Source organism: Sarcophilus harrisii, chromosome 2 (assembly GCF_902635505.1).
Source record: "Sarcophilus harrisii chromosome 2, mSarHar1.11, whole genome shotgun sequence".
NCBI lineage: Eukaryota > Metazoa > Chordata > Mammalia > Dasyuromorphia > Dasyuridae > Sarcophilus > Sarcophilus harrisii.
Window position 1 is genome coordinate 350,075,775 of NC_045427.1, and position 26,611 is coordinate 350,102,385.

Consider the following 26,611-nt stretch of genomic DNA (forward strand, 5'->3'; position numbering starts at 1 on the left):
GGAAGGCTTTGCCATGCACCATATTAAATGACATTCAAGAAGAGCTCCCTATTCTCTTGGCCAGGACATCTCTACCAGCAAAGCCAAGTCCTTTAGATGCCATGTGAGTCCTTTTTCCTTTGTGGACATGGATGTCACAGAGATGTCAATGTTTTGGCTTCAGGTATAAGAGTCTAGTTACCTAAAAAGATTTGGGTTGCCTGAGGACATTTGAAGGGGGAAGAACATAAATCATGCAATCACTGTAGTCTTCCAAGCTCTACAAATGTTCTTTTGCAACCACTAAGATTTAATTGAGCACCTGCTCTGAACCCTGTGTGAGTAATGGAAGATACAGGTCCTATCCCAGGCAGACAAATGTTTGAGTTGAGCTGAATGTACATAGAAAAATTGTTTTGAGGAAGTAATGTATGGTCATTTTTGGTTTTGTTAGTTATTTTTTGGGTTAGTTATTTTTTAAAGTCATCTCCAACTCTTCATGATCCCATTTGGGGTTTTCATGACAAAGATATTGGAGTGGTTTGCCATTTCATTTTCCCGGTCATTTTACAGATGAGGAAACTGAGACACATAAGGTTAAATGATTACAGCTAGTAAGTGACTGAAACCAGATTTGAATTTAGGAAAATGCATTTGCCTAATTCCATCCACTTTACTACCTACCTGCCCCTCATACTTATACATGGATAAGATTTATCTGGCAAGAAAAGCAGTGTGCATTGGACAGGGGGAGACAGAGACACACAGAGAGAAAGGGACAGACAGAAGCTAGTTCAATGGAGAAATAATGAGAGTCTGAACAGAGTAGTGGCCATGAACATGGAAAGGAGGGGATCAAATGAGAAATAATACAAAGGAAGATATAAGACTTGGATTTGAAGAAACAGGTGAGCTAGAAAAATGAGTGAAAGATAATTTTAAATTAAAATATAATTGGAGAACTATTTAACAAAACAAAACTAAAATAAAACATAAATCACATTACATTTTAAAACTAAGTCAATATTTGGCCCACAGGATTCCTTATATAGGGGTTGTGGCCCCTATCTTTACTTAAGTTTGCCCCCACTGATTAAAAGTATGGTATTGTCATAGATGATGAGTTTAACTAGGACAAAGAGACAGACCCTCCCCCAGTGCACCAAAATTTAGAGGATGCTAATAGGGCTTGTATTCCTTCAGCAGATAAGAAACAATTGATTTTCATATCTAGTTAACAAGAACAATTAGTTAAAATAGAAAGCCAGCAGATGTTGCCCAGAAACCTTCTCTCTCTATTCTAACAATTTTCCAGAAATGGTCTCTCAGTATCTTTCTGCATTTTCCCACATGTTCTAGGATCTGTTAAATTGAAAATAAATTTGTCTTGAAAAAGTTAATTTTATGTTGTCTGGTTGGGACAATATTGCTAAGTACATTTTTGATGGACAAAAAGGAATAGAAAAAGGAACTCATTTACAAATGTTAAATAAGTCAGTCAGTCAATCAACAATGCATTATTGAGCACCTATATCTCAGGTATTATGCTAAGCAACAAGGATGTAAATTAAGTCAAAAAAAAAAAAAAAAGAAAGAAAGACAGAGACAGTCCTTGGCTCTCACAGTATTTACTAATTTTTAGTGAGAGAAGACAATGCATAAAAATGAGACAAAAAGTGGAGTAGAGGTGGAAATCTTGGCAAAATCCCAAGAATCATAAGCAGACTTGGAAGGGTAATGTGGGAAGGTAATGATGCAAGGCAATGATACTTAGCCTCTTTCCCCAAAATAGACGCCACAGGAAGAGTTTTCCGGTGGTAGATGAGGGTTACAGGGAATAGATGTTCCAAGATGAGAAAGCAGCTGAGACATGGTGGTAAATTCCAGAAATTACACAATGAAACCCACAGGGTTTATGGGAGAAATAGGATTAGTGGGACAATTCTCAAAGTCAGCTCCAAGGGAAGTCACCACAACCGCTACATGAGGTGCTCCTACTGTGGCATCCAGGACACTGACAATGCCAGCTGCTGCCCTCTGAAGGGTATAGGTAGAATCACCCTGTGATGGGGAATTGGAGACTTTTGGCATAGTCTTTTAAGAGGTGCCTTAGACTTCCCCCCACTACAGTGCCAGTCTCATGTCCACAGAGGTAGTGATGGCTCAGCTTTTCTTGGGCAGGTGACTTGGTGGTAGTGGGGGTCAAGGGAGTCAGGTGATCTTCAAATGTGTTCTCAGGTTGCATTGAGGGAAAGTAACTCACTGTCTTCTCTTCCTTTCTGGGCCTGTTTCTCTAGACCCCATTTCTTACTCCCCATTCATCCCTAGTAGCTCTCATCATATCCTGAGTGGAAGAAGATTACTATAGTATTGCTTTCTACTGGTTGGAGCCAGACATTTATTTCCTTTTCTTGAGGAATCTTCTCTTCCCACTTCATGGTGACAGCCACCAACCTCATCCACCAAACGGTTCATAAAGGCTACCTCCATGAAGAATACTCCACCACCATATAGCAGTTTCCTCATTAATAAAATCATGCATAAGCAAACACAAAATTCATGTTATTCTCAAACTGTCCCCATGTCTCAATTGCACTGGAACAAACCTGTGATTTCATAACAAGTGATACCAGAACTAACTATAGAGACAATGAAGAGAATGAAGCCTTAAAAAGTCCACTGAATTTGACAAAATAGAAGTCTTTGGGAACTTTATCCCAACTTTATTCCTATCTCCCAAACTTCCAAACTATATTATCTCAATTTAGAAATTCCCTCAGTGCTTGGGGCCTGCTTGCCTTGGAACATCTAACCAATCCCTGTAAGCTTTCTCAAGATAGAATATTCTTTGGTTAGGATTAGTCCCTTTTCCTACTGGTGAGTTCCTTCTGGAGCCTCTAGTTCCAAAAGAGGCCCAGGCCAGCCTCCATTCCTCTCCTGTCTCTATGTTTCAAAACCATGACCCATCTTTCAAATTCCCTTTTGTTGCTTCCTCCCTTAGAATGTAAATCCCTTGAGAGCAAAGTCTATCTTTCTTTTTGGTTGTATTTTTGTATCTAGTTTATAGCACAGTGCCTAGAAAATTGTAAGTTCTTAATAAATGCTTATAACCTTATTGCCTAGAATATGCCATTAAATTTTTAAAAATTGTGTCTATGGGGGAGAGGGAAGGGGAGTAAAAAGCCTCACAACAGAATTTCTCCAAAAAAGAAAAAGAAAATTCTCAAGGTCATTAGCAAGCAGGAAAAAGAATCTTCCAAAACCAAAAGTTGCATGTTGAATGCTATGGATTAAAAGAACCCAAACTGAAGAATAATAGAAAGGAAAAATAAGTAAACATCAGCAATGACCCCCAAATCTATCACAAAATACATCAGGTTGGATACTGAGCTCTCTGAGAGAAATAAAGGAAAAACTAGTGTTTTCAATTTTTAAAAAATTATATCAATAATGATTTGTCATTAGTAAAAAAAAAAAAAAAGGATAAGGAGACAAAATGATAATGAAGCAATGTCTTAGATCTGAGGAAAACTTAAATAAAAATGCAGATTCAATGAAAAATAGAGTTGTTTTATTCATAAGACAAAATGGCAGAGATTGTATATTTCAGATATTGGTTCTATAACCAGGCAAGTCCCTTAACCAATCTGAGACTCAGTTTCCTCATATGTAAAATGAAAAAAGTATATGACTTATAAGGTCACTCTAAATCAATATGTGATCCTGCTTTCCTGACTCCCAGGTCAGTTCTCTATTCACTACTCCACTCTTGCTCTTTGTAAGGCATTGTTATTTAAAACAACAACAACAATAAAAAAAACAATCAAACAAAAAGTGATAAAGGCCATAAACTCTAAAGTGGCTTAAATTTAGTCAATGAATGTGTTTTTTCCTTAAAAACACAGTTCATAGCCCTTTTGAACTGATAAAGAGAAGCAACTTGGCTTAGAGGAAAGAGAGCTTTGACTTGGAAGTCTGAAAGCCTCATAATCCATTTCAGCTTCTGACACTTACTAGATGACTAGTACTCAGATGTGACCTAAGATGAGTAATCAAAGAACACGTATTTTGGATGTACTGAAGATTGAGTGAAAGAAGTAAGGGGTTCCTTATACCAGAAGTTCCCATGAGAAATCACAAGTCCTTAATATACTCATGAATGAAAAAACAACATGAAGATTGTTAGTGATCTTGTTATTCTGACTAATTTCCTGTACATTTTGATTTACAGATACTTCAAAGTCTATAATTCTTCTGAAAACGGAATACCCCTTAGTGCATTATCACTGGTTTAGATAACCGCACAACTTGAAATAATCCCCAGCAGTAAAAATTAGATCCCTATATAATACAAATGCATATCTAAAAAAAATGACCTGAATTATTAAATACTCAATTTCGGATCCTCTCCCATTGCCTTTCTCACTGCACAGAGAAGGTTGTGAGAAAAGAAATTGGGAGTTTGAACTTTTTACTTTTGAATGGTGCCATTTCCTGATTCCTCTACTGGGGCCTGAAATTGGTGGCTTAAATACCACAAAAAGATGCCCATACCCTTTGAACCTACTTCTTAGCTCCTGGAATAACTAACATTCTTTTCCCAAATATCTCCACCCTTTTTATCATAAGAGATTTGAGAAGGTCACAAAAACCCTTAATTTAATCCCCAGTTTTTGGATCTGTGTAAATCACAAGTAAAATACGTCTCTCCAATGTGGCCTCCTCCAAGATGGGACAAGAGCTTTTTTATAATCTCTATCCCCGACTCCAAGCTGGCAGTTTTCAAAGTGTTAAAAGTCCAGGGCTCAGTGTTCAGGCAGTTCATTCTTTAGTCTCAATGGCTGAGAACTTTGCCTTTTCAAATGTGTTTGATCAAATTGAGTGAATGGGGGGATATGCAAATAGACATTTTAAAATGGAACACAAGCTTGAATTGTTGTTGGCAAGCCTCAGCATCACACCACTCTCCCCAGCCTGTCATATGAAAGGGTTTTTTATCCTGCACTCTGGCTCACAAGTCTGGCCAGACTGGAGCTATTCTCACTGCACAACAAAAATTCCTTTCAGGTCAGGATGGATTTTGGATCAAGTATTGCTGGGGAATGCAACTTGGAAGCGGCAAAGTTTGATGAATTCAGGATGGATACCCCTTTGATTTTCACTGAAACTCTCTTCTAGGGCATCAGGGTTTTATATGTTATCAGAGCATCAACCAGAAATGTCCATTACCAAGCTGTTCATGTAAGAGAGAAAGAGTTGATATGTATTGTGATCATGTGAGATCAATCTATCCATCAGAAATTTCCTGGAGTGAGAACAGGTGTAGACCTGCATGACAATTATCATCATCTCTGTAAGGTTTCCTAAATTCAGTTTTTAGGGAGTAATCGGTATTTTGGTGGACTATTTTTGTTGGTGTTGCTTCCCCCACCCCCCAAATGTTTGTTAATGAGCACTTTCAATTTTTTTTCTTGTGTCTGCCAGGTCCAAACTCCAAAAGAAATATCTATCAATGACAAAAGTTAATTAAGCTCTGGGTGAGTAAATAGAAGAGCAACTTACTAGCCAGGACTAAAACCCAGTATTTTGTGAGCATTTGTCCTTAAAGGACACTCAGACTCAAAGCAGTTAAGAAATTTTATTCAGAAACCAACTTGAGAGCTATGTATCTCCAAAGAATGAAGGAGGTCCTCCCAGGAGTCAGAATAACCTTGAGCCATGGCATATGTTTTGGTTCTTCCAAAGAGGTTGTTGGATAATATGGATGTCCCCCTGGAAGCCAAGTTGTCAGACATAATTCTATTTAGGTGGCAACGTAGATGGAGTACTTGATTTGAATCAGGAAATCTTGAGTTCAAATTTGATCTCAGATACATACACTAGTGGCATTACTCCAGATAAATCACTTAATCTCTCTTGCTGTGCCACAGTTCCCTTTTATTGTCCTGACTCAGTTTCCCTAAATTGTTCTGTCTCAATTCCTAATTGTTCTGTTCAATCCTGCAACACCACCCTTCCCTCCTAATCACATGATCCAGATAAGGAGAAAGACTTTCTATCTTAGACATCATCAGAATGTCCAGTGCCTCTTCCCATTCTGTAATCCCAGTGTATCAGAATATCCCATGCCTCCCCCAATCCTACCAATTGGATTGATAGTCCCATTCCCTCTCTCAGCGCTCTGACTCCAGCCCTGCCTCAGTCTCTCTCTCTCTCTCTCTCTCTCTCTCTCTCTATATATATATATATATATATATAGATATAGATATAGATATAGATATATAAAGATATATATATATATGTCACTGAGAACTCACATTGGTTGCTGGATGCTTTGGACATCAGCCCTGGGGGCAGCATGCCCCCAGCATAATCTCTCCCTTTCAAATAAAATATTAAAGACTCTCTAATCTCTATCTTGCCTCACTTCCTCCAGCATTACACTCTGAGTTCCAGTTTCCTAATTCTTAAAGTGAGGCTAATCATAGCTCTTCTCAGAGTTTGGGGGAGGATAAAATGAGATAATATTTGTAAAGTGCCTTGTTAACCTTAAAGTACTATTTAAATATTAGTTTATACGTTTATATTATTATATTTAATCTTGCCCCAATCCAAGACTAAAAATGTGATAAATTTCCAGGCACTTTAAATGACTTGCTAGCACTCAGTTTATGGCATTCCTTCTGCCCCAGAATGTCTCCCCTCACCAATTCTGCCTGTTGAAAGTTGAGCAAGGTAAGAATCAACCTCAGAAACAGAAAACCTTTCAGCCTCGGTCCTTCCTGGCTTAGAGACCTTAGAAAAATCATTTACTCTCTCACCACCTTAAGGTGGATGCTATCTTATCAGAACTTGCCTCAGATTTCCTTATTGTAATTTTTTTAAATAAAGTTTTTTATTTTTCAAAATACAAAGATAGTTTTCAATATTTATCCTTGCAAAACCTTGTTTTCCAAATTTTTCTCCCTTCCTCTTCTCTTCCCCCTCCCCCCCACCCATCCCCATGACAGCAAGTTATCCAATATAGGTTAAACTGGTGCAATTCTTTTTTTTTAATGATTCAATTTGTATTCAGCCACAATCAGTTTCTTCTCTGGATATGGATAGGATTTTTCATGTCTTTCAGAGTAACCGTGGATCATTGTACTGCTGAAAATAGCAGTCATTTACAGTGGGTCATTCAGAACATTACTATTACTTTGTATACGGTACATTTCACTTTGCTTGAGTTCATGGAGCACTTTCTGGTTTTTTTTTCCTAAGAGCATTCTGCTCATTCCTTCCCAGAGAACAACAATATTCCATGACAAATCATACACCACAATTTATTCAGCCATTCTCAAATCGATGGGCATCCTTTCAATGGGAATTCTTTCTGTCAGTGAAATTACATATCTGGTCCAAAAGAAAATCCTTCAAAGTCCAATTTAAATACTACTGACTCCATAAAGTATTCCTTGATCCTTGAACATTGAAGTGATTTTTTTCCCTTCTAACCCTCTTCCTCATAGCCCTTTATTTCTATTCCTCTTATGCACCTGCCACTTTAACCTTCTCTTTAGTCAGCTGGAATGTCTTTCATTTCCCTATTAAGACTGTAAACTTCCTGAGGACCAGATCCACTTAATTCTTTTTTTTCCAGATAGAATTTGTCTATTTTGGTCTCATATAACTTGGGGCCATACTTCTAATTCTTTTCCGTCTTGAATTTTCCCAAGTAGACTTTCTTTTTAAAATGAACTCCTCTTCCTCTATCCTCAATCATTTCTGCTCTTTGTCTGACAGATACATCAAGGTCACCGGGCTTCCTGATTCTAGACTCCATATTAGCCTCTTTCAAGATGATAATAACCTCCCTTAGCAAAATGTCCAAGAATGGAATGAAAAGATTGAAGATAGGAAGGAACAGAGAGAGTAACCCACAGAATTTAAGGGGACATAAAATGCAGTGGTTATTGACACCAGGAATTCCTAGCAGGTACCACCTGGGTTGCCAGGAGGCTCCTGAGAATTCAGATCCTTAACAAGTACATATTGTGCCTTTGTTTCTTTGTTTTTTGTTTTGTTTTTTTTTCCCCAAAACATTATTAGTTTTTTTCCAGCTTTCTTTTTTGGTCCAAATTCAGGAAAACTGTTAAGAAAAATACATCAGCTCTAAGTGGCTAAGAAGAAAGCAGTTTACCAGCAAGGACTGAAACACTTGTGTAACAATACAATGGCAAAGAAGTGGGCTGCATTCCAGAGGACCTGCCTCCCAAACTGACCCATGCAGAATTTCTTTGTACCAGTCTTTTTTTCTTATCTTATCTTATATAGCTTCCACTATGTGCTGAATTATTCATATGTTATCTTCCTAATTTAAAATGTGAGCTCCTTGAAGACAGAGACCGTCTTTAACCTTACATTATATCCCCTGTATTAAGTGCCTTGCACATAGTGTTTAATAAATGTTTTGTGATTAATATACTATTTTAAATATAATAATAAAATAATGTAATTAATATATTAATATAACTAAAATAGTATTTTATGATTAAAATATGTTGGTGTGTGCCAACCACTATGCTAGATGCTCCATGAGGACAGAAATCTTTGCTCTCTAGACCTGGCACAGGATCATGTGCAGGGGTCCTCAAGCTTTTTAAATAGGGGGCCAGTTCACTGTCCCTCAGACTGTTAGAGGGCCGGACTATAGTAAAAACAAAAACTTTGTTTTGGACCTTTAAATAAAGAAACTTCATAGCTCTGGGTAAGGGGGATAATCGTCTTTAGCTGCCGCATCTGGCCCATGGTCTGTAGTTTGAGAACCCCTGAAGGGTCACAATCAGTGGGGAAAACTCTGCATAAGGTATAAGACCCGCAACCCAGAGGGAACTTGCTAACAATGTCTGGTTCGGCTCCCCATCTCCCCTAAGGGCTCTTGGCCTTCCTGAGAAGTCAGGGGGCAGTGACAACCTATGCTGTGATTGAAGCAGAGTGATACCAGGTGGCAAACTGTGTACAATAGCAAGTTGTTCATGTGGTCCCACGTGCGGTATATACTTAGCGCATGTGCAGTGTTGTTTTTGTTACTTAAGGGTATGAGGGTATAAAAAGGAGAAAGTCCTTGGAATAAATGGACTCCATTTTCCCACCATCTTCAGGAGTCCCGCCTTGTCACTTCTCTATTAAGACAGATATTTTAATTATTTTGCCATAGGGGTTCTAGAAAGCACAATATGTTTTGTCACCCCAGCTTGGGGGCTGTAGAAAGCAGGACACAATATTTTAATCACCATGGTGTGGGAGCTCTAGAAAGCACAGTATATTTTTTCACCCCTGTAGAGGGCTGAAACCCCAAAAAGGTGTGCTTGAATCAGACAACAGAGCACTTCAGGCTAATTACCTATTCAATGTGAGATAATGGATCTATTTACATATTTAGATGAGATGGTGATTTAATGGCTCTCCTCACCATTGGTGCTTGTTGAATGTTTGATGTTGAGATAATCGTAGGCAAGGATTGGCGGGCTGGGACAGAAAAGTCAAAGTCACTTGGCAGCAGGACAAGGAAGAGAGAAGCTGGAGACTCCAGGCTCCAGAATCCAGGATACATCTTTGGCAAGCTGTGTGGCAGCTTGCCTGCTCCTTCACTTCTCCCTCTAAAGACCAAGGACTTTGATTAATCCTGATTCTGGCTGATCCTGAGGCCTCCAGGAAGCTAACCTGTACTTTAGGAGTACATGGGGGCTCTAGAAAGCAGGACACAACAGGATCCTGAAACACAGCAGGCATTTACAAGCCGGCTATTGAATAAACAAATGAATTTCATTGTTCTTGAAAAAAACACAAGGGACCACATACATGGTAGACTGGCTGGTTCAGTGCAAGGCTTACATAACCTATGGGCAACATCATAATTAAGGATTTTTGTGACATGCCAAATACTGCAAATCAAGTCAAGGATTAATTGTAGAGGCCTGAAACTATTGAATTCAATGCACTGAGGACATGACTGCCGAGGGCTTGAGGCTAACTTCTGATTGGACAATACTCTATGGGCATATGCTTGGAAAATGGTCTTTTCCACTATCCTATGCTGGCTCAATGATTGGTGTATGGAGGATTGTAGGAGGGACAAGGGGGTGGAGTAAAGCTAGCCAGGGACACACTCTGGGCAGTAGATGAGAGGGAAGGCGGGTCAGGGAGATTTTGCTTCCATCTTGTTCAATCCTACATCTAAGACTGAGAATAAAGATTGAGGACTTTTGCTTATCCTGACTCTGACTGATTCTGGGGTGTCCTGGGTGCTAGCGCGGTCGTTACAATTAATGGCACCAAGTTTGACCTTCATCAAACTTGGTTTGACACTGGTTGCCAAATATGGGGGGGGGGTCAATGTGGGGGTGGCAAAAAGGGAGCCCATCCTATCCTGCTATCAAATAGCTCAGTGAGGTTGACCACAAGCAAGTCATTTCCCATATGTCATTGGTCCTCTTCAAAAATGAAGAGTGAACAACAATTAACTAATGCTAACTTCTCTCTCTCTCTCTCTTTTTTTAAACTTTTTTTTCCTTTTCTCTCTTTTGAAACTGCCACCAACCTGGTATGAGCACCTAACACTTACACTTGTAGTAATCTATAAATTTGTTTTCTTATCCCAAGCCTCTCTCCATTCTAGTCTATCCTCCACTCAATTACCAAATTAATCTTTGTAAAGCACAGGTCTGACCCTGCCATCATACCCACTCCAGTTTTTATTCAGTAAATTCCATTGCTTCCTTATTATCTCCAGGATAAACTACAAAATCCCCTGTCTTTTAAAATCCTTTATAATCTGGTAGATTAGCACCCTTGTTGCTCCTATGACATAGAACTCCACCTCCTCATTCTGGGCCTTTTCCTATACCTCCTCCACTCCATGCCTGGAAGCCACTATCTCTATCTCTTTTGTCCTGATTTCGCTGGCTTTCTTCAAGTCCCCAGCTAAAATCCTGCCTTCTCTAAGAAACTTTTCCCAATTTTCCTTAATGCTAATACCTATAATGTGTTAATTGTTCCTAATCTATCCTTTCTATCTTTATCTTGCTTGTACATAGTTTTTACATGTATAGTTTTTACATAAATCCCTACATATAGTACATGTACATAGTTTTACATAGTTTCCCCATTAGACTACAAGTTTCTTGAGAGAAGAGGCTATCTTTTGTTTTTCTTTGTACTCCTATCCCCAGTGCTTATTTAGCATAATGCCTGGTACGTAGTGGACCCTTAAAAAACAAAAAACAAAACAAAACAAAACAAAACAAAAAACCCTGTTCATCTGATTTCTTGTAGCTGTTGCTACCTGTTGTCTATATCCTCTAAATTTAGTCCCTCTGAGCAAAACCCTAAGCAACACACCCTATTTATGGCTTTGCCTTCCCCTCCCCCACCCCAATCAGGGCTGACCCAGAAAATAACTATTTATTAATTTACAGACAATTTGTATATATGAAAAGGTGAGACATATCAAGTCTTCCTATTTAAGCAGGTGCTTTGGCTGGAATTTCTGTGTATCTTTTATGGGTGAACTTTTCTGGTAGGGTCATAAAGTAAAAAAAATAAATAAATAAAATGGGATGCTGGTCTTCACCAAAGATTTCAGGGACATTGGAAAAAGACCATCTAAAGTTCCCTCGGTAATTTCAATCAAGTCACAAATGCATTTTTTATGTCTCCCATTCTGAATGCATTCCAGGATGGGCCTGGAGGAATAGTACATCTTGACTCACAGCTGGTGAAAGAAAGTTAATAAATACCTCCTTGAGGATGGCATTTTGAAGGAAAGAATAACTGATTCAATAAGTTCTGGGTTATGGGCAATAAATCTGCTTGAAGAGAGACTAAGGAAAGAAGAAGATATTTTGTGAAATGAATACATAGGGCCAACTACATCTAAGGTCTGACAAATTTCAAGATTCCTTAGAGAACCAAGAATCTTCCAACTAGAAAGCTGGGGAATCCTGCTTTATGCATGGGCAAGTGTAATGTCCAGACTAGCTTTCTGGAGGATCTCTGGACCAGCCTTGGTCCTTGGTCTTAGTGGAGGAGTGAAAGAGGAAGGAGAGTCACCACAAGACTAGTCAGAGATGGAATCTGGAGTCTGGGGTCTGTAGTCTGGTGTCTTCTCCTGTGTCTGTGGCTGAGACTCCCAGTTCCCAGTCCTCTCAGCCCTTAAATACCTCAGTAAGATTACATCACTATAGCAACTGAGCATGTGCCAACTGTAGCCATTATATCCCCAAATCACACTAAGTATATGCCAACTAGATTGCTTACATCATTACATTACAGAGTATATGTTTAACTAGAGAACCAGTAGCCCATCAATCACACTGAATAGGGCTTAACTAGAAGCACCCTGCTGTCCTAGATTCAAGTATACCTTTCCAGAGTTCCCGCCCTCTATGGGTAAGCTTAAATAAAAGCCCTCTTCACTGATCTACCACATGGACAAGGTGCTAGGGAGCCCAAGCTTTGTATTAGAAGAGATTTTCTCAACTCCATTTCCCATCTGTTGTTCTCTCCCAAGCTTTGATTCTGTTCCTCCTGCATGAATCACAATTCTCTGTGTCATACCAACAACAACAAAAAAAAGCACAAACCATCTTTTAAAAAAAATGGTATCAGCAAGAGCCTAATATTCTTCCTTCTACAAATCCAGAACACCACAGAAATTCAGACCTAGTATGTATCTAAGAGTCACTTAGTTTGAAATATACCTGAAAAAATCTCCTGGCAAAGTCTCCTTCCTCGTTAGGGGATCCATTCTACTTCTGGATAGATTTGGTTCTTAAAAACTTCTATTCAGCCTAAACCTGCCTGCCTCTCTGAAACTTTTACTTATTTCTTGGAGTTGTATTTTTAAGAAGAAAGGAAGGAAAGAAAGAAGGAAGGAAGGAAGGAAGGAAGGAAGGAAGGAAGGAAGGAAGGAAGGAAGGAAGGAAGGAAAGAAGGAAGGAAGGAAGGAAAGAAGGAAGGAAGGAAGGAAAGAAGGAAAGAGGGAAGGAAGGAAAGAGGGAAGGAAGGAAGGAAGGAAAGAAGGAAGGAAGGAAGGAAAGAAGGAAGGAAGGAAGGAAGGAAGGAGGGAAGGAAGATGAATAGGAGGAAGAGAAGGGAAAAAAACAAAGGGAAAGGGAAGGAAGGGAGGGAGGGAGGTAAGAAAAGAAAGAAGGACAAAAGGAAGGAAGGAAACAAGTATTTATTAAGTGCCTGTACTATAAGCCAAATACTATACTAAGCACTTTACAAATATGATCTCATTTGATTCCTATAACAAATCTGGGATGTAGACAGGCATTATTATCTACTCCATTTTACAGATGAGGAAAGTGAAGGAGGCAGAGATTAAGCTACTTGCCAGGGTCACACAGCTAATGGATGTTGTGAGGCCAAATTTGAATTCAGATCCTGCACTTTATCCATTGTGCCATCTTTTGGTCTTCTGGGGCCAAGGCAAACACCACTCCCCCCTCCCCCCCTTCACATACTATTCCTTCAAATACTTGAAAATTGCTATCATTTTTTTGCCTCTCTGCATATCTACTTCCCAATTTGCTGTAATTTAAACATTACATGTTTATTGGTTGATCCTCATGTGACCTAGTTTCTAGTCTTTTCATCACCATCTTAGTCATCTTTCTTTGGATAGATTCCAGATTATCAATGTCTTCCATAAAATGTTCTGCTTAGAATTAAACAAAATGCCCTAGAATTGTCTCATCAGCTAGAATGTGAGCTCCCAGAACTTGAAGGACTATTTCTCATCACAGAATAGAGTTCAGGAATGGACAGATTCCTCTCAATTCAGACTAAGATCCAATTTTTAAAAAAGCATCTATTATATATCTATCTAGGAGAATTCTGGAGCCAGCTCTTACCAGCCCTTGAGAACTGATTGCTAAAATTTCAGAGTGAATATTTACACATCAGCATTTTCAAAGGTACCAAAAAGTTTTGATTTATAGTTTTGAATGTCTAGACTAAAGAAAGTGATGGTGAAAATGTTAACAATGAATATTAAACTTAAACATAAATCATATTTTGGAGAGAAGAGTTATTAAATATTTATCAGTTGCTTGGAGGGCAAATGATGCATGCAAAAACATTTCTCCCTGCAATATGTTTATAGGATCATGTAGTACAACCTAATTTTCATGTAGGGAAACTGAGGCCTAGAGAGAAAAAGGAGTTTGTCCAAGATCACACAGTTCGGAATGAGGCCATGAAAGTAAACTGCAAATAACATTTTCCGGAATAATTCTCATGATTTAGGACAGTCCTATAGATTAGATTATTCATCCTTTAGATTAATCAAATTAAGAAGAACCTCTGGCTAAGGGACTAGAACCACAGAAAAGACAATATGTATCAAGGAAGAATTGTCATTTCTAATTCTTTTCCATGAAAGCTTATTGATTGATTTACTTGGATGCTCCTAAAGTATGTCAGAACACAGTTCTTAGGGGTATATATAAATCAGCTAGAACACAGCCTTTACGCCCACCATAACTCGGGGTGAGATTCCAAATGACTGTGTTATTGAATCAGGCTAATGTAGTCTCAGAGCCCACCTTAAGGGTGTCTGGTTTAGGGAGGATGGGTGAAATGCATAATTGAACCCCACCAAAAAAACTGCATAAACAACCTAACCATTAGCCTTAGGAAGAGAGAAGCAAATACAAGGAAGCACAGCATATTATTTCCATATATTCTATTAACTCCTGTAAGGATAGTCAAATGTAAAAGAAAAGAAAATCATGTTTGAGAAAATACTAATGTCAGTATAGGTGCATCCAGATTCTGATATTTCACACATTATTAATGGGCCATGACATAAACTTTAATTGTAATGCACTGTGGCTCAGGTGTGCTTGGGGCAATGAGATGTACCAGCTCCTTTGGGGATAGATCTTAATATTGTCAAAGGGGAATGGTAAAGCTGATAGAGGACAAAAGTGAGCACAAGACTATATAGAAAGGTCCACATTTCAAAGGGTTCCAAGAAAGGATAGGTAAGATTCTTTGATCTAAAATTCTTGAAGTTATACAAAGAAACCATTTTGATTAGAAGGGAAAGGGGAAACCAATACAGACACATTAGGAATCATTGCTCAAGTTAGATTTTGAGTTTTTTTTTTTAATGGAAGACTGAGAAAGTGAGGCACATGATATAGTAGATAGAAAGCTTGCCCTGGATTGAGGAAAAATAAAATTCGAGTTTTGACTCTTAATAAATACTGACTGTGTGACTAAGTCTATAAATTTCAGAAAAGTTGCTGACCTACTTTGGTACAGTGAGTTTCCTCACCTGAGAATTCTCTATACTAATGAAATCACAGACCCAGCCAGTATAATCCTGTCACAGTATTTGATGAATCTTTTCACATTTGCACAGAAATTGAAGAGAAAAATAGGCAGGGCAAAAGCTCGGTTGTGTATTGCCATCTCCCCCGAGTGGCGAAGTGCAAGAAGCTCAGCTGTAAATTGTCAAAAGCTACATCACTGAGGTAGACAGCTGGAGTCAACAGATCATTCACCATTAATTCAGCAAACATTTAGTAAAGACCTATCATGTTCAGAGTTTTATGCTAGGAGCTAGTAGAGATAGCAAGATTGAATAAGCATAATACTAGTACTCATGAATTTCATAATCCAGGAAAAGTGTGGGTGTGAGAATAAATACCAAAATGTAGCATGCAATGTATTTTTGCATTAATTTTAAGTGAGATCTAGACAAAGTGCCACTGGAAATCTGAGAAGAGGGACTCACAGAGGGAAAGAAAAAAGCTGAAGGAGGTCATGTAAGATGACTCCAGTATTCTCGGTAAAAATGAGAGGCTAGATTAATTTGCTGAGTCTGATGGCTGTATAGGCAGAATGGGAAGCTTGAAATACCTTGTACAAAAAGAGTCTAGAAAAGATCATTTAAAGAATTGCAGTAGCATCAGCCCAGTTGATATTGGATAGTGTAAATTTATAGAGGATCAATTCAGCACAATTGGTCCATTTCCTCTTTGAGTAGGGGTTCTTAATTCTGTGTGTGTGTGTGTAGGGGGGGGAAAGAGAGATGGATTTCTTTGGCACTTTGGTGAAACCTATGGAACACTTCTCAGTATAGTGATTTTTTTTTAATTCACAATTGGTGGAAAAGCTAAATTTTGGTTAGAAATTATTTTTTTAAAAAGATGTATTTTCTCCCTCCAAATTTATGGACTCTAAAACTAGATATAGAGCCTCTGTTTTAGAGTGTTCAGTATCTTGAAGGAATAGAAAACAGGACTTTTCCAAGGCTAAGAGCTAATAGAACAAAAAAGGTGAAAGTCAGTGAGGCAAGAGATTCAGATGTAAATTGATAAAATCAGACCACAGTAGTCAAGAATGGGCAGGAAGGCTCACAGCTAAAGAGCTAAAAGGGACTTCAGAAGTCACTTAGTTTTACAAATAAGGAAAAACATAGTACAGGCATACCTCATTTGTGGCAACTCTACATCAAGAAAATCTAACATTTTTCTAACAGCACATGCTCACATTATGTTTCTGTATCACATTTCAACCTTTTTCATTATTAATAGATCTGTTATGGTGATCTGTAATCAGTGTTCTTTGATATTGCTATTATAATTATTTGGGGTTGTCATGAACTGTGCCCATAAAAGATGAAGTACTTAATTGATGAATGTTGTGTTCTGATTGCTTCACCAACTGGCCATTCCCTTTTTTCTCTCTCTTTCTCCTCAGTCCTCCCTATTCCATGAGACACTACAATATTGATGGATATTATATAAACTTAATTAATAAAGGAGTGGCAGGGCTTGAGAAAATTGACTCCAATTTTGAAAGAAGTTCTATTGTGGGTAAAATGAAATCAAACAGCATCACATGCTACAGAGAAATCTTTCATGAATGGAAGAGTCAATCAATGTGGCAAACTTCATTGTTGTCTTTTTGTAAGAAATTACCACAGCTACCTTTCAGCAACAACTGCCCTAATCTGTCAGCAGCCATCAAAACTGAGGCTAGACCCTCCACCAGCAAAAAGATTACAATTCACTGAAAGCTCGGATGGTTAGCTTTTTTATTTTTAGCAATAAAGTATTTTAAATTAAGTTATATACATTTTTAGACAGCAATATTCTACAATGAATAGACTACAGATTAGTATAAATATAACTTTTATGTATTGGGAAAATTTTTGTTACTCACTTTATTGACATATTTGTTTTAAGAAGTCTGGGCCTGAACCCACAATATCTCCAAGGTATGACTGTAATAATAACACCTGGCATTTTTATAGTGCCTTTGCAACCTTTTTCAGATATCTCGTTTTTCATATCAATCTTGAGATATGTCTTATTATCACTATTTTACAAATGAGGAAACTGAAATAAGTGGAAATTAAGTGACTTACATAGTTACATAATTCATGTCTTTCAGTCTCTAAATCTAGCTTCCTCAGAATAAAATAGGTTAAGAAGTTTCCCAACGTCACTTAGGCAGAATTTGAACCCAGAGGCAATGCTCTTTCCACTAAAGGACACTGCCTCCATATAGAAAAATAGGACCAGAACAGGATTGTTTGAGAGAAGAGAAGGAGCAGCAACAAAGTGGTACAGTGTTAGAACACCAGCCCTGAAGTCAGGAGGACCTGAATTCAAACTTAACTTCAGATACTTGACACTTCCTAGCTGTATGACCCTGGGCAAATCACTTAACTCCAATTGCCTCAGGAAAAAAGAGAGAAGAGAAGAGATTCATAGTGTCTTCATGATGAAGGTAAAGAGCCTGTATGGAAGGAATAAAGACATAAGGGAGAAGGAAGAAGAGGAGGAAAATCTGACAAAGGAATGCAGCATTTTGGAAAAGTTGAATAATGATAATGTCTAAAATTAAGATCTCCCTAGCGGGAGATGGACTGGAGATGAAGGTCATAGAAACTAAGTAGTCTGAAAGATTATAAAGTTGGTATTAAAAAGTGTGATTAATTTAGAAACTTTAGTCACAGTCATGACAAGGTTTAGAGATTATAACTGACCTTAAGTCCATTTTAAATAGTTTAAAAAAAAAAAAAAAAGGAAAGTGACTAAGAGGTCTGTAGATAAGTTACATGGAGCCAACTCAAATTGGTAAATTTTCAGTGTGAGCATTTTCACTTCAAATTAGCAAATGCTACAAATCAGATTTGATTTATTGTTTTGTTATTGGTCTTGTCTTAATAAACTGATGAAGAAAAGGTTACAATGAAGGTTAAATTTAAAAGTACAGGAAGAACACATTTTCCCCCTTGGATAGATGGTTCTTAAACTTTTATCAGCACACCACTGTCTGATAATGACAACAGACAAGGATCCTTTCTTTAAATGTCTGCCTTCTATTTTGTTTATACTACTAATTTTCAAGGCCTTTAGCGAAAAAGCTTTTGCTAAACAGAGACAATCTTTATTCTAGCTGTCTGAATGACTACAGGTCCCAAATAGAGGTTGCTGAGAGTAATTTCATAGGAAATCTCTTCTATCGAAGAAGATCAAACTTATAACTCTGGAATTTAGTTTTAAGTCTCAGACAAGACCAATCAAACACTCTTCACTATTCTTTGGAACCTAAATGTGTTATCTCCCAAAACTTTTTTGGTTTCTGAAAATGCAGCTTGCTTTCCCCCAAACCTCAATTTCAGATAATTCACCTTTTTGTGGACAAATCGCTTTCCTTGCAGCAATCTATGGAGGTAAGAGTTACAGAGCTATGAAATGTGTTTGACTTCCTGAAGATGAAATCCCTTTACTTGAATATACTACAAGAAAATTCCTGAGCATCCTGAAATTGTCACATCAGTGAGTACTAATTCAGCAGATGAATATCTATTGACCAAACTGAAGGTGCCCTCCCACCTTAACCAACACACACATCATCCCAGGCTTTATAGAAACAACAAAATCGGACATTTTTGTAGCGTCTTGCTAGAGACTGTTAGTGTATACTATAGGTCTCTTCTTACTACCTTTTAAATTATGTAGAACTTCCTTCAAATACTTTAATTAACTGGGAGCTCACTGCTTCATGACATATGTGACCATATAATTCAGCACCCAGGAGATACCACGTTCACTGCAGAAGCCTGTCTGTAACAGTCATCCAGTTTTTGAATGAATTCTTCTCTAGTGATGCCTTCATCAGGCAAAATCCTTCTGGAATTTCTCTAGTGACTTATTATGCCTAGGAGAATCTATCCCACAGTAGAAACTCAAATTTAGGCTGTGAACAGGTACCAATAAAAGGTACTATAAAAGAAAAAGTATTGTTTAATTCTCTCACTCTGTCCCTAAAGACCGAAAGGTAATAAGAAGTAGAAACTTAAAAGAAACACAGTTATTACTTGAGCTACAGAAAAATACCCTAACTAAAGTGTAATGAGATGTGTCAGGAGGTGGTGGGCTCTCTTTCTATTGATCTTCAAGCAAAGCTGTATGAATAGTTATTCCTTTCATATCACTACTTTGTCCATTGTGGTTTTAGGCTGGCATAAGAAATTAAATGAGAATTTTTTGGGAGCTTTGAAGAAGTTTGTAGATGACACTTGACAACATAGCAGACAATGTGGAGTCTATGACTAAATGCTTTTTTTTTTTTTTTTTTTTTTTTTAGCCAGTCAATGTGATCTTTTACTGCAAGCTCTTAGTCAAGTTGATTTAAGGTCATCTTGGTGTAGTTACGTCTGACAACTAAATGTAACTGTCTAAATATATTTTAATAAATGTTTTGAAAGATTTTTTTCTCTTTTTCTCTCACAAAACTAATCCTTAGTTTATTTTGAAAATCATTCCTTTTTTTTTTTTTTTGTAGCTCAGAAGCAGCTAGGGCTATCTAGTGGCTAGAAAGCTGAAATTCCATCTCATTTACTAGCTAAATAATTTACTACCCTAAATAAGCCATTCAGCCTCATTTTCCTCATCTGTAAAATGGAGATAACAATGTCATCTGCCTCAAAGTGGTCAAATGGATAATACATATACAAGACCATATGAAACTTAAAAGTACTCTTTATCTGTTATTATTATGTCTGAACAAATGAACTAGGGCAAGGAAAAAAAAGTAATCATTCCAAATAATAAGATAATATCATGATAATCCATTTTTTTTGATGACAGGATTGTGTTTCACTCTCCAAGAGTTGTTGCTACTTTTAGCACTTCCATTCTGACTGCTATACTTTTTACTTATACAATTCTTTAAGATTTGAGAAAGGTAAAATTCTATACAATCAATGTTTTTGGTGAAACAAATCTGGTTGAGGTTAAAGGATGAATTGAGGAAAAAGATTTTGATATATCTGTCCAAGTACTCTTGTTCTCATTATCATGAATAACTGAATTACCTATGAGTACAACCCAATACTTAATCCAAATTTTATAGTAAGGTACTATAAACATTCCATAAAAAAAAAAAAAACATCTTTTTCTGTGTCACAAATGGAGGGTCAAAACATTTTATGCAGATTTTTCAGATGTAATCTCCATGATGTGGAAGGGGTAGCTGTATTTGGGTAAATTATAGGGTAGAGGTGTCAAACATGCAGGATATCCACAGTGGGATTAAATGCAATTGGGAAATATTTAATAAATAAATAAAAATACAACAGAATATGAATAATATTAATGTATGGTTTTTCTAAGTGATCCTTATGTAGGATTTAGTGGTCCCTGTCTCTTTTTGAATTTGATATCAACTTGGACTGGAGGCATGGATAGCATGTACTAGAAGACACCTAATATCCCTTCCAACTCTGAGGTTGTGTGATTCTGTTATAATATCTCTAAAATGTTCTAAGGCTGTCTATGAAATTCCATTGAAAATCAGAAGTGATCCTCAAACAACTAGTCCTTCTACAGTAAGGTAAAAAAAAAAATCTGATCTTTGATTTTGAAATAGTGACAGGAAAACTCTCCCTATTATTTAACATTAGCTTAATTGTATCCTAAATCACTAAATTGCTGCTACTGATTAGAACAAAATAAAACACCAATAATAATTTATAAATATAGGGAATTAAAACAGCATAATAAAGTAACCTCAATTAGGTGATAAAAATATTTATGAACAGATAGAATGAATGAACAAATTATTCTTTAAAAATTTTAAATTTAATTTAATTTAAAAATTTTTATTAAAGCTTTTAATTTACAAAACGTATGCATTTATAATTTTTCTATACTGACCCTTGCAAAACCTTGTGTTCCAAATTTTCCTCTCCTTTCCCACCATTCCCTCCCCTGGATGGCAGGTGATCCAATACATGTTAAATATATTAAAATATAGAACAAATTATTCCTGATCAAGACCTGTTGGACACTATGGGAATATAAGAAAGAAAACTGTCTCTGACTTCTAAGAGCTCACAATCTATCTAGGGAACTGGGAGGGACAAATTTGAAACTACCTGGAAATGATCAGAATATATCTATTTACAAGTGCCAACTCAGTCTCACTTTCCTCATCTGTAAATTGGAGATAATAATTTCACTTTCTTCAAAGTGGTAAAATGGATAATACATATACAAGACTATATGAATCTTAAAAAGCATTCTATACCTGTTACTATTATGTCTGAACAAATGAGTTAGGGCAAGGGAAAAAAAGATAATGATCCCAAAGATAAGATGACGTCATGATAGGCCATTTTTTGATGACCAAGATCATGTTTCATTTTCCAAGAATTGTTGTTACTTTCACAAGTTCCATTCTGACTGCTGTGCAGATAGAAGAAGTAATCAGAATTGGATGATTAAATCTGGGAAAGATTCTTTCATAGAGTAAATTTGTGAGTTGGTTCCTGACAGTGGAGGGTATGACTTGTTGGAAGATTACTTCAAAAGAGAATGCTAGAAATTTCATAGTGCTCCTTTCACATGCTAGATTACTGGTTCTTTTCCATTTCTTTTTGGTCTCTCCCATCTCTCTACATTTGTTCAAGCATTGAGCTCCTTCTCTTTCTACAGGGCTCAACTCAAGTGCCATCTCACCAAGAATATTTCCCTGATATCATGTAAAAATGTTTTCTGTTTCCTCCCATTTGCTTGCTTTGCCCCTACCATTCAATATTTAAATGATCCATGATTTTAGTCCATGTGAGTATTTATACCACCAAAGTAGACTATGACTTCCTCTATGACTCAGTATATTTGTCTTGACAACTGGGTACAGCTAAAAAATTCATCACTGTAGCTGAGCCAAACAAATCTTCCTTGATTCTTAGGCAATAGGCTGGCCTCAGACATATAGTCCATTCCTGCTCCTGACTTGAAGCCTTTCTACTTTGCCAGAACTTCTCAGAGCATTTGTTTTTTGGCATAATCTTGGAGAATTCTGGATTCCTTTCAAGCTACAATGAGTTCTAAAGGATGACTTGGATGTCAGAATATCTATCTACTTTGTACGATACTTAATTGTGTACATCACACTCCTCCATTAGACGCTGAGATCTGCAAGATACTAGGCTGTAGTGTACATCTTCATTCCTCCCCAAAGCTTGGAATTCACAAGTGTTTAATAAATGTTTGTTGAATTAAAGTAAGGTATGAGTGTGGGCAGGCACTGTTGGAATACAAATGAATTTAGTTGGCATAGTGGTGCCAATTTAAAGAAAATCTGACATAAAAAAATCTAGATTTACAAAGAAGATAATGTGGGTGTAATTGTTGCTGGTCAAAGGCTTTCTTATCCTTACAAAAAGACTCCTTTAAGATAGATCTTCCTAAGAATGTCAACCAAGTGTTTCCAGGTCACCAACTATCACCCTTGGGAGATGGATGAAGGAATAAGATAGGACATAAAGATAGAAGGATAAAACTTAAAGTTTTTGAAGCCCAAACCCACCAAAGATATAAAAGAAATAAACAATTCTAATAAGGTCCTGTAAGTCTGTGGGAAATTATGACTGGATTCACACTTAAGTCAACAGACCATCACACAAAACAAAGTATGCCTATAACTCTTTATAGAGGCAGTAAGTAAATTTGGGCATTTTCAGTTCCAAGCTTGAGGATTTAAATGTCCTGGCTCTTACTTTCACAGAGAGTTCATTAAGTCTGCCTCCAGGCATACAAGACTATATTTATTTATTTAGCCAGTTGGAAAACTTCATATTTCATTGTGGGAGACAGTATTAGGTATTGGTAAGATAAGCATCATTGCTGATATTCAAAGACCCAAATCTTTCCATTTCAGTATCTTCTCAGGGAAACCAGACACCTTGTACTCCATCCCTACACTTCCAATTTCCCTTTTCCCATGGCTATCTCTTCTGGTCATAATTTTGCATGATGATAATGTTAAGATGTAGAATGTTAGAACTCAGAAGGTCTTTGGTTATCATTCAGTCAAATCCCCTTATTTTATAGAAGAGGAACATGAATCCTAGAAAGGAATCAATAATAGAATCACAGAAGTTTAAGTTGAAAGAGACCCAAGAGGCCAGGTAATATAACTGATTTCAGAGCAAAGAAGCAGAATTAGTGAGATGGTAAGAGGTTTTTTTATTTCATGATGCTGAAACATAAAGAGCTTTGATAGTGATTTACTCCAGCAAGTAGAAAGAACTGAGCTATTAACTGAAGAGAAGAGTTAAAATGGGAAACTACTAGATGGAGTACTTCCTCTCCACCTGGTCCAGTAGAGACCTCAGTAGAAGGCCAGAGAAGAGAATTGTGGGTGGGAAAGAATTGATAATTACAGCTCTGCTAATGTTAAGAGTCAAGAAGACTCCATCTTCAAGAGTTAACTCTGACTTCAAATACTTACTATGTGACACTGTCTATCTCAGTTTTAAACCTCAGTTTCTTCATCTGTAAGTAAATTGGAGAAGGAAATAGCAAACCTCTACAAGATGACATGATGACGTGATATGACCCCAAAAGGTCATAAAGTGTCAGACAGCTGAAACAACTGAACAACTGAATAACACTAGAACTCCTTCTATAATTTTCCTGACCAGTGGTCACTCAGCCTCCAGTTAACTTCTCTAGTATTAAGAAACTGTTAATTGTAGAGACAGCCCATTCCACTTTTGTCCACAGTTTCAACTATTAGGAAGTTTTTCTTTATGCCCAGTTGTTTGTAACTTCCATCTGCTTTGTTGCTTCTGTCTCCTGGGTAACAAGGATTCTTACAGAATCATTTACAGAGATAAGGCTAGAACCTGGACCTCTTGCTTCCTGGTTATGGCTTCATTCTATTATATGGTATGTCCTCCCTTTCTGAAGGAATGGAGCATATACTCCACAAACTTGCTATAGTAGAAACAACTCAGGCCCCTGAGCCAGGAGTCCTGGCTTTGTACCCTGATTCTGTCGTTTACTCGCTGAATATGTACCAGGGAAAGTAACATTCCTTTTCCATGCTTCTGCTGCTTCCGGTAAAAATGAGGCGCTAAACTCCAGGGTGTCTAAAGTCTATCTCCGACTTTCCACAGCAAAGGAGATTGTGGGTGAATGTGTAAGAGTATCTTAGTTTAGGAGCAACGGTGTTTTAGAACGGGATAGTTGGAGGGACTAACTGCCCCCATAATCTTTTACACTTTGCATTGAACCAAATAGTTGCTTTCTAGGAAGGAGAGTTGTATTTTATGGACCTGTCCCCACAGATATAAGCCCCTCTGCTCCCAGGTCAGTATGGATCTCCCCAGTACTGAAAGTTTCAGCAGTTGCTCCTGCCGACAGGTAAAATTAGCCCGCTTGACGTCAGCAAGAAAATCCCTTCCAGCCCGCAAAGCCTATCTTCAGGGGCGAATGGGGGAGGGAGCAGATGGGGTTATTAAGAGATTTGAAGAAGTGAGGAGGGAGAAGAAGGAAGATGAAGGAGAAGGCGATAAATGTGGGAAAGGGAGAGTTGAAAGGGATGGGAGAGAGAAAGAGCCGGGAGGGTGATGCGGGGGAGATGGGAGGAGAGAGAGTGGGGAGAGAGAGAGAGAAGACATGGGAAAGCTGAGGTGTGTGAAAGACATGGAATGGAGTAGTAAAGGGAGGAGGAAACTGCTGGGAAAACTGGAAAAGAGAAAAGGGGTAAGAAAGGGGGGCTGCAAGGAGAAAGGGACTAGATTAGGGGTAAGGGAAAAGGATGGGGAAGGCCATTCTCTGCCCCTCCCCCACTTCCTTGAACTGCACCTTCTTCTGCAGACCCCCGCTTTCTATGGGCACAGTTTCTCAATATTGAGAATGAAAGTGATACAGCATCCCCCAAACCCACAAGAATAAGGAATATTGGTTGGCCTTGGGGCCTTGAACGCCGCGACTTCTGGCACAAGGTCTCTAGGTCTCAAATCTACTGCCTACCCCGAGGCCCGGTATGGGGTGACTTCCGAAAGAGAGTAACCTGTGATTAGGGCCCATGCCGTCTCTGCAAAACAAAGACCACCACCACCCACTCCTGTTTTCCAGCGATCCTCTTCCCTTCTCCAACGGAACGCGTTCCGCCTAGAGCCCGGAGCGGCAGATGGGCAAAGACTGAGACTAGAAAAGATGCCGGCGTGAGAATAGACCTCACACCAGAAAAAGGATGCTGGCTCAGAGTGTGACAGGGGGGTTCGGGGCCGGGGTCACCTAATAGGAAATGGGTTGGGGGAGGGATGCCTTACCCACGAGCAGCCAGAGGGAGCCGCCGGACAGAAGGAAGAAGGTGAGCATATTTGCTGGAGGTGACTGCAGCCGGGGCGGGCGACAGGAGGAGGCAGGCGGGGCTGCAGCTGCGCGCACTGCGGACAAAGAGACCGAGGCGCCCGCGGCCTCTCCTGCGGCTCCTCAGGACCCGCTTCGCTTCTGTCGCTTCCTCCTATGTCTCGGATGCTACCTCCCGCAGCATCAGCGCCACCCTGGTTCCCGCAGCGGCGAAGCTATTTTTAGCCTTTTCCCTCCCCCTCACCTCCGCTTCCTCACACCCCCCTTCCTTCTTTGCTCCCCACCTCTCTTCCTCCTGCAGTCCAGAGGACTCCTTACTCCCCAGCTATAAAGTCACATCCACCTGTGGGGGTGCAATGAGGTAGTGCTCACCTTGACCAGCAGCCCACGGCTTTTCAAGTCCAGAAGAGAGAACGCTGATGGGGGTGGGGTGGAGCTCAGTCCCACTTTCTTGTGGCCCCTCTCAGCCTCCTTCAGAAATCAAAGTAAAGGGGAGATAGAGTTTTTACAGAGTTCTTGGATTTGGGGCTGCAAATCCACTCAACTAGATACAATTCATAATTCTGATATAAAGGATGGTTATTTATTAGTTCAAATCGGGTTAATGATGGTCCTGTATGAGAATTAGGGCATCCTGGGAAATATAGATATATAGGAATAATAACGGGAACATCTCACATTTATATTTGTATTATAGTGTCCATTTTACAAATAAGAAAACTGAGACTAAGATGATAAAGTGGGCTTCTCATGATCACATAACTAGAGTCAGAGACACAATTTGAAGTCAGACCTATTGCTCTGTGTCTAGTATTCTTCCCATCATGCTAAGCTGCCTCTCTAAATGTTTGTAGTCTGGCTTCTCCCATGAATCCATTCTAGTTCCAAACAGAACTTTATTTCCCCTGAAACTTGGATTACTTAAAGTGTTAAACCAAATAAAATAC

At 38.4% G+C, this 26,611-nt stretch overlaps 1 protein-coding gene across 3 annotated transcripts in view; it reads right to left on the minus strand.

The window, feature by feature from the left end:
* The window catches only part of ACSL6 (acyl-CoA synthetase long chain family member 6), a 140,409-nt gene extending 114,522 nt beyond the window's left edge, over positions 1 to 25,887 (minus strand). For all 3 annotated transcript variants that reach the window (XM_012549761.3, XM_031953092.1, XM_031953094.1), the window contains exon 1: positions 25,625 to 25,887. In XM_012549761.3, coding sequence (XP_012405215.2) covers positions 25,625 to 25,673 — 49 coding nt within the window. In that variant the 5' untranslated portion in view covers positions 25,674 to 25,887. The remainder of the gene's footprint in view (positions 1 to 25,624) is intronic.
* Positions 25,888 to 26,611: the final 724 nt, after the last annotated feature.